General features: G+C 38.2%; 1 protein-coding gene across 1 annotated transcript; it reads left to right on the top strand.

The window, feature by feature from the left end:
• The first annotated feature begins 1,733 nt into the window (after positions 1–1,733).
• On the top strand, positions 1,734–5,640 carry LOC105061240 (uncharacterized). The gene is made up of 3 exons (XM_010945227.4): positions 1,734–2,166; positions 3,824–4,053; positions 5,187–5,640. Exons 1-3 carry the CDS (start codon positions 1,788–1,790, stop codon positions 5,463–5,465), a joined length of 888 nt encoding a protein of 295 aa, XP_010943529.1. The 5' UTR covers positions 1,734–1,787; the 3' UTR covers positions 5,466–5,640.
• Positions 5,641–8,840: the final 3,200 nt, after the last annotated feature.

The following is an 8,840-nucleotide window of genomic DNA, read 5'->3' as shown; positions in this document are numbered from 1 at the left end:
GAATCAGTTAGACTAGAGTCACTGATGATCCAATTCAATCCAATCCATTTATATTTTTATATGTCAGGCAACCATTGTATTTAACATCCAAATACAATTCTCTCCATTTTCAAAATAAGTGAAAGCTCTTCATTTTTGAGATGGATAGCATGGTGATCATGCAAGCATGCATCACTCCCTACAATGTAAAAATAGATGCACTGTATATTGTTTGTATATTTTTTATCTTTTGATGGAGAGATCAATATAAGTGTGTCAACCAAAATTTTAAATCCTAGTAGGAAAAGGAGGCATTTGGGCTATCTTGTTCTGTTTTTGTGAGAAAATTAGATCGAAACTTTGAAACTCGCTTATATGGGTTTAGAAAAAGGAAGAGAAAAAAAATAAAAGGAAAAGAAAAAGAAGGAAGAAATAGAGGAAGAAGAAAAAAAAAGAAAGAAAAAAAAGAAGGAGAAAGGAATGAGAAGAAAAAAAAAGAATAAAGAAAAGCATAAGAAAAAAAGAGAAGAAAAGGAGAGAAGAGGAGGATAGAATAAAAGATAGAAGAAAAATTAAAAGAAGAAAAAAAAAGATAAGAAAGAAATAAAGAAAGATAAGAAGAAAAAAAAAAGATAAAGAATATCTATCGAGATGCATGACTGAAATTAATGAGACAGTAATATATCTTGTTATTCTATGAGAATTGGAATACATTATTTCCATGAGATTTGAAATCTTATTGTCTATCATTAGAGTGGCATAAAGGTATAGTTCGTCGATGGAAAAAAAATAGTGAATGAATCGATGATCATCAATATAAAATCAGTGGTGAAAAATAATTAAACTAAATACAACAGTTTAATATTTTAAAAAATTAAAAAAATTTCAAAATTTATAAATTTTATATAATAAAATTAAAAAAATAAAATTTTAAAATAAAACTTTTCAAAGTATTTTAAAATTTATACTTAAAAATTAATATAAGAGAGACAAAATAGTAAATAGTAACAAAAGAAACATCCCTCTAAGAAAGATATGCGGTATCATTGGTTTGCAACACAAAGAAAAAAATTAAGTACAACCTAATTTTTTAGTAGTTAAAATAATGTTATGACCTCCGGGTTTTCAGATCGATTATTTAAAGACCTTGGTTCCCCTCGTTAAACGAAACAGCTGTGCGTTTGCGGAGCTACTTCTGCCGCAAAGCGCCGTGGTATAAAACTGTACCATGGTCGACCAACGATAAGTCTTCCCTTCAAAAAATAACGTACTCCAACAGCCCCATGTTATTCTAAGACTAGACAGTCGAAAGGCCTTTTTTTTCTGTTTTTTGATAAAATAAATGTATTATATTAAATGAAACGTAAGTAAATACATCCCCGAAAGGCTTTCTTAAGAACACGAAAAGAAAAGAATAAAATGCGTTCCAACTACGGTCTTGATTCAAGTCCACGCGGTCTTGATTCAAGTTCACAGAACGTACGGTGACCGCAGTCAACTGCCAAAGTGGGTTGGTGGAGCGCCCGGAGAGCACTCGAACATGTGTCGGGATCCAGTTGGCGTAAAAGAAGGGCCTACACACTTCCAAACCAATTGACAAACAACACGTCATCATACAATTGTTGTTGGTGGTCGATTCAACGTCCGCAATTACGAAGCAACTGCGGCTCGGTTTGAGGTCTGGGCCTTTCCGACTCGGACCTTTCCCTGGTGCCCTAACCCTCCCGTCTTATAAATATCCCCTGTTTCAGTTTAGCCTTCTACCTCGCCGTATAGAGTGAGATACCGGAGGCTTCGGATCGCCGGTGATGTCGATGATGGAGGACGTCGCGGCGGGGAGATCTCCTGCGATGCGCCCGCCGTGGAGCGACCTGGAGGGTAGGGTCGTGATGGTCACCGGCGCCTCCTCTGGCATTGGCCGCGATTTTTGTGTCAATCTCGCCAAGGCCGGCTGCCGGATCGTCGCGGCCGCCCGGAGGACCGACCGACTGAGGTCCCTCTGCGAGGAGATCAACGGCGGGTCGGGGTCGTCGTCGGCTTCGTTGGCTCGGCTGCCCTCCTCCGTCCGGGCGGTGGCAGTCGAGCTCGATGTGAGCGCCGGAAGCGCCGCTATCGAGGCCTCCGTGCAGAAGGCTTGGGAGGCATTTGGTCGGATCGATGCCTTGGTGAATAACGCCGGGGTCAGAGGTAATCTTGAAGTATTAAAACTCGTCTCTTGGTACAGAATTGTTTATATGTTTACTTTTGTTTGTGTGAAATTTGGGACCAGGAGGTCGTCTGGATTTATCAATATTTTCTTTTTGAAAAAAATAATGCTGGAACGAAAATTAGGGTTTTTTATATTCGTGCTTGTAGAAATTGCTTCTTGGGAGAATATTTGATGCGTAAATGATTGGGAATTTCTTGGCTGTTGTCCGACTTCAAGAGCGTGGCCTTTGATTTAAGCTTTGGTTCATCTTTTGTCTTTCTCTAAGCTTTTCAGGACTGGAAGCCTTTGATGTTGGACCATTTTTTTTGTTTTAATGATGATGATGAAACTTGCGAGGAGTCAGCTTGTAATAGCTTAATAACAGCCACCCATCTGATGCCTAGAAGATACCAATCTTTTCTTGTTCCTCACCTCATCGACCATTTTTCCAACATCTACTGCTTAAACAAAGTTTAATTAGGTGACCATGTGCTATGGACATTTGCAGGTCAATTTAGATGTACCACATTTCTCGAACCCTTGAGGAGTTGAAGCAAAATATTGTCCATCTTTTAATCATCTTCTTATTTTTTCATTACAAAACGGCTTGTTGGATGGTTCCTAGTTCAGTGCTGCAAGCAGGTGACTTGGCTGTTGTAGGCTTTAGTAGCTAAAGTTGAAAGAAGTAAGAAGATATGAGTGCTGCTGGGGCATATGCGTTAAATTTATCAAATTACCACGAAAATGGATCACCTCAGCTCGAGTTTGCTTATTATGACACATGTGATGAGCAAAAATTAAATCAAATAACTGGACCAGCGTTCAACTTGTCGATCTGATTTTGATGTTTGATGGAACCTTAATGAAAGGAGTGCTGATAGGATAAAAGATGGGAAAAAACGTGATTATATCCAAATCATATGTATATGTTTATAACTTTGATGTGACCTATCGTACTAAACAAGGAAATTGCAGGATATATTGAGTTGTGATGCAGGGAGAGTTGCTTTGATTCTGCACAAGATATCTGCAGTATGAGCAACATACAATATCAATCTCTTTGTTACTAACTTTGATTGGATAATTAGAGAAACTTTTTCTAATATCGGCACTCTTCCTAATTATTTAAGAAACATTTCTTTCTTTCTTTCTTTGTTGATTTTTCTCCTGTTGGAGCACAACGTAAAGCCAGCTCACCATGAGAGCTGATGCTGATGATGGTTTCAAGTTTTAAATTCCAATTATATTCTAGAAACCTCTTGTTTTCTTTCCTTTATTTCTTATTGGCATGATTGATTGGTAGGTTGTCCATATATGCATATAAAGGTTTTTTAGTAGGTTTTTGCTTTCAGTGTCTTATGCCCTCTATATGGAGCCATTTTTTTATCCTTTCTTTTCTTAAGGGGTATGCATAGCATGACAGTTTGCCTATTCTATTGCATTAAAAACTCCAAACAACAGATAGATGGTCTAAAACTTGATAACTCAGTGAAGAAAACAACGACATGCTGATTCTAGTTATGTGCATTTCTGCTATCTCATGGACCATGTTTCGTTCTCAATGCTTTATAATTATGTTCTTAAGTCTGCTTTGATGGGTCAGCTTTAGTTGATTCCTAATCTGCACTCTTTTTTATGCCTCTTTGTGTGCATCAGGTGGTGTATATTCTCCACTAGATTGGTCTGAAGAGGAATGGAATCATATTATCACAACTAATTTGACTGGATTGTGGCTGGTATCCAAATATGTATGCAGACAAATGCGTGATGCAAAACAGAAAGGTTCGGTAATCAATATTTCATCTATCGGTGGTATTAATCGCGGACAGCTGCCTGGAGGAATTGCCTATACCGCATCAAAAGCAGGTGTAAATGCTATTACTAAGGTAATATTTCAATAGGATGTAAATTCCTGATGCTGACAATTTTTTCCATTTTCAGAAGCTCAATTCATTACGTTGAAAAAATGTATTTTAATTCCCTATATATAATCCAGGAGACCAATACTGCTTACATTCATAGACAGGGCTGCACCTTTTGAGTTGTGTTAGGGAAACTTGAAGAACGACATGATATTAATAGCTGCAAATTAGTGCACATAATTTTCCCCCACAATTTGATGCACTTGTTCCAAAATCTGATCTCCTGCTTCTCATGCTTGATGTTGCCTGTAATTGTAATTTGCTTTTTGGTGGCATGCTTGCATGCATGCATACATGCATACATCTGATCAGAACTAGGGGGTGTGTTGTTGCAATGTTTTCAGGCTGCATTTCAGTTGGCTCTTTAACTTAAAATATGTGCTATGGAGATCAGTATGATGTCAAATGTCAGTCTTCATCTTCTCTCTTGACTCTTTTCAAGTCTAGTAAATTTTAGAGGATTCGCTTTTTGTTTATATAACTTTGGTATGACCACTAAAATAGATCTTTCTACTTGCCAGCTGGTCTAGATTTCATGAACATCTTCTTCTGCCTGGTGGCCCAGAACCTTGCATCAATTCTTAGAGGGTTACCATCAGGTTGATAGTGTTCATGAGATTATTCAATCATCTCATTGCAACTTCTTGACTTAAAGCTATGCTCCATAGCTTATCTTGTTATAATGGTAAAGAGCTTACAGAATTGTAACTATTGCTTTGCTCTTGAGCTTTAGGTCATGGTTGGTGATGCTATGGGACCTTCATTGTCCTTGCTCCTGCCTGTCCTTATGTGAACTGTGCAGTTGACAGTGAGTGGGAATCCATTAATTTTGTCCCTGCATAATATATCTTTGTTCTCATTTCAATTCAAATATAACCTCTAGGAGGTTGGCTGGTTTTATGTCTAGTTGGTTGCATTTACTTTCAGATTCAATCATCTCCAACACTGCAAACATCTTTTTCTCTTGGAAACTTTTGTAATCATATTCATGAAAGTAATATCCAGAAAACTTCATATGGAAATTTTGTAGTTTGTGTTATATTAGATCCTTATGCTTTATTACTGGGATTGAAGTACTTGGGTTTTCTGCAATGTAGGTTATGGCCTTGGAGCTGGGAGTACATAACATTAGGGTCAACTCTATAGCACCTGGACTGTTTAGTTCTGAGATTACGGCAGGTCTTATGCAGAGAAAATGGCTCAATGATGTGGCTAAAAAGACTGTTCCACTACAGACATATGGAACATCGGATCCGGCATTGACATCACTTGTTCGTTATCTGATTCATGATTCATCAGAGTATGTGACGGGCAACATTTTCATTGTTGATGCAGGTGTCACCCTACCTGGCATTCCCATTTTTTCTTCCCTTTGATCTTTAAATAATGATTCATTGGATTTGGGTCTAAATAAGCTGGTATACCTGTGGCGGAACTCCATGGGTCTCTTATGGTTAATTTAAGCATATCAATATGTAGTCAGTTAACCAGTTTATAGTGTAATTGCATGGCCATATCTATATTGAACGGGTAATCAAATTTATGGTGTTACCATTGCCCTCCTCTCTGACAGCAGGATGAAATTGCAGATCTTAGTTTTAAATATTACTATTTTGCAATCTATAAGTATTCTTCACCAATTGCTGTTCTGTCTGACGTGTTTGAGCAGTGGTGTGGAATCAGTTGCTCTGGTTAATGTTTTAATATTTTCTAGCTACAAAATTTGAAAACTTGGGGCTTCCAATATATTTGAATCTTTAAGCAGCCGAAACTCCAGGATTCTTTGCACAATTTGGATGAAATAAGTTTTTTCATCTACTGTATGTATTTTTCCTTAGAGAAGAAATCTGGGCTTGTTCTCTTGTGGTATACTTCTATTCAAAAGTTCCTAGTAGGATATACATTAGACGTATCATTTATATGCTACTGTTGAATCATTGACACCATGTAGATCAAAGGAGATTGCCCACTAAAGGTCTTTAACTGGTGTAACATCACTACATAATGTAAATGCATTTGAGGATAGAAGTCCAGTTGATCTCATGTCATGGAATTTTCGTAGGATGATGTTGCAAAGATAATATAACATGGTTGATAAATGCTCAAATTACTGCATCATTTTGTAACCTGTCATCTCTGCTTCATACAAGGACCGATGGTTGAAAAATGCTCAAATTACTGCATCATTTTGTGACTTGTCACATCTGCTTCTTGCAAAGAGCGGATCTAAACAAAATTTCCGGTTGGTATCTCAAACGGTATCTGCTGCATATCAAGTCCTCCCATAAACATTATAAGGTTTTCTGGGACATAGCTCAGGATTTTGTAATTCCTTAAGAGCCTTTTTGGATCTTCCAATGCCCAGAAATGGTCTTATAGAATTTCTTATGATTAGAGATCGATGGATGAAGAGATATATCAGAAGTGACTTCGATTGTCACGAATTGTTATTTAAACTGATTGGTTGAGAAGGAGCAATTATGGCACGTCATTCTTTTCAACCCCATTTCTGTAGATTTTGGTGTATTAGTTTATATTAAAGAGTCGATGGCAGAATTTCTTACCCCTACCCCTTGGAGAAAAGAACTTGGAAAATCGGTTTTGTACTGCAAAATCACATCCCGAGGTGCATTTTATCTGATTATGTATGAGAGTTTTAAATTATAATATATAAAATTGAATGTGACGTCGAACTATTTAATGGATTATCTTAGGCGGAATGGTACTTGCATAAGAACAATCACGATACGAGAAAATCATTAGTGAGCACCACCACAAAAAAAAAAAAAAAAAAAAAAATTGTGAGAGCTGATATACGAAGGATCTACGGGTGCCAGTACTTCTGTTGTTACCAACATCTTCATTTCAGGCCTCAATGAAGGGTCCTCCTAAGTTCAGCAAATAGCAAGCCTTACCAATATCTCGAGCCTCGCAGCATCACACTCGGCCTCTACATCATCCTTCCTGTAGCAGTCGTAAGCCCAATCCGCAAGCAGTGCCTTCTCATCAAATGCCATCTCCAATTCTGAGTTCTTGCTGCAACAAATGATCTCCAGCAGCATGACCAGAAAACTACAAACACCCCCTTGCTGTGATGCGTCTATTCTAGAGCCACTCAGGCACGACATGCCCTTTAGCCCCTCTTATATCAGTACTTGTTCGGGCCGTTTTTTGTCGTTAAGCATGAGTTGGCCATCCCTGTTGAGCTTGACTTCAAATCCTCTATGTACCGTAGAATCATTGCCCAGCCTCAGGTACCACATTATGGGTTCGCCAGGAATTTTGTCAAACAATGTTGCAGATTGTTGTGGTTCAGAAGGAATGATATTTTCAGTTCTACATTGATGGTAAGTTAGGAGAGATTCTGATTTATATAGGATAGACATTCTTTCCCACGTGAGATTTTTTTTAAAAGGCAAAACTATAAAGTCCTGTGCTATAGTGCCAGAAATCGAAATGGACGATATCTTATATATGCAGAAACGGGCACCAACTCATCGGATCATAAGCCTTTGATCGAAATATCGGTGCCCACCTTAGGACCGATGTATCTCTGGCAGACTGTGGTGTATCTCTCGCAACCTCGTTCAGAGTCCCTTTAATTGGAAGGGAAGGCATCTTTAGTCCATATTAGTACCTTCTCTATGATATAAGACGTTTTTTAAAGAACAAAATCATGATGCCTCGTGCCCTAGTGCTAGAAGTCAAAATGGATAATACTTCACGTATATCCGCGGAAGCCATTCAAGTCTCGACTTTTGACCACAACATAAAAAGATAAAAGGTCTATGTTAGTGATGCGGCGACAACGGAAGGCACATTCTCCATGGGGAGACTTTGAGTTTTTTTCTTAGAGGGTGGACAGTGAGGAAACCAAGGTTATTCTACCGTTGGTTCGAGCAGTGATGAAGAGAGGGAGAGAGCAGGGGATACAGAATAAGAGGATCAGAATGGAAGACATGGGCATCTCCGTGGCTTTTGCGCTAGAGACAGGTCTTGTAACGTAATTTGCCTGAAAATGGGTCATGTTCAAAGTCTCCGTGCTTAGGACGGAGTTCCTTTGAAAATTCAACACTGAATACTTCCAGGGAAGATGTATTGCCCTTTCAAGCCAAGTCTTCCCTCCTATATACGATCATTGCAACTTGTGAGTAGGTGAAACTCCAGGATTCTTTGCACAATTTGGATGGAATGAGACTTCTCATCTTCTGTATGTATTTTTTCCTTTTAGAAGAACATTGGGTTGATTTTCTTGAGGCATATATTTGCTCAAAATTTTCCAGCAGGATATGCTAAATGTATCATTTACATACTGCTGTTGAATTGTCGACGCCATGTAGATCAAAGCAGACCTCCGCATGCATAAGGGTCTTGTACTGGTGTAACGTCATTATATAATGCAAATGCATCTCAGGATACATGTTCGGTTGATCCCATCTCATAGCATTTTCACAGCAAGATGTTGCAATGATAATATCCCATTATTGATAAATGTTCAAATTACTACAACATTTTGTGACTCGTCACCTTTGCTTAATACAAATAAGACCTGATCTAAACAAAATTCTATTTGGCATCTCAAACAGTGCATGCTTCATTCCAAGTCCTCCTATAAAGAGTTCTTGAGACATGAAGCTCAAGATTTTGGAATTCCTTAGGCCCTGTTTGGATCTTCCAATGCCCTCATAGAATTGTTTTATGATTGGTGATCGACAGAAGAAGAGATGGAAGAAGCGATTCAAAGTGTCACG

The sequence above is a fragment of the Elaeis guineensis genome, chromosome 1 (genome assembly GCF_000442705.2).
Source record: "Elaeis guineensis isolate ETL-2024a chromosome 1, EG11, whole genome shotgun sequence".
NCBI classification, from domain to species: Eukaryota; Viridiplantae; Streptophyta; class Magnoliopsida; order Arecales; family Arecaceae; genus Elaeis; species Elaeis guineensis.
This window is presented reverse-complemented; position numbering and strand designations above follow the sequence as displayed.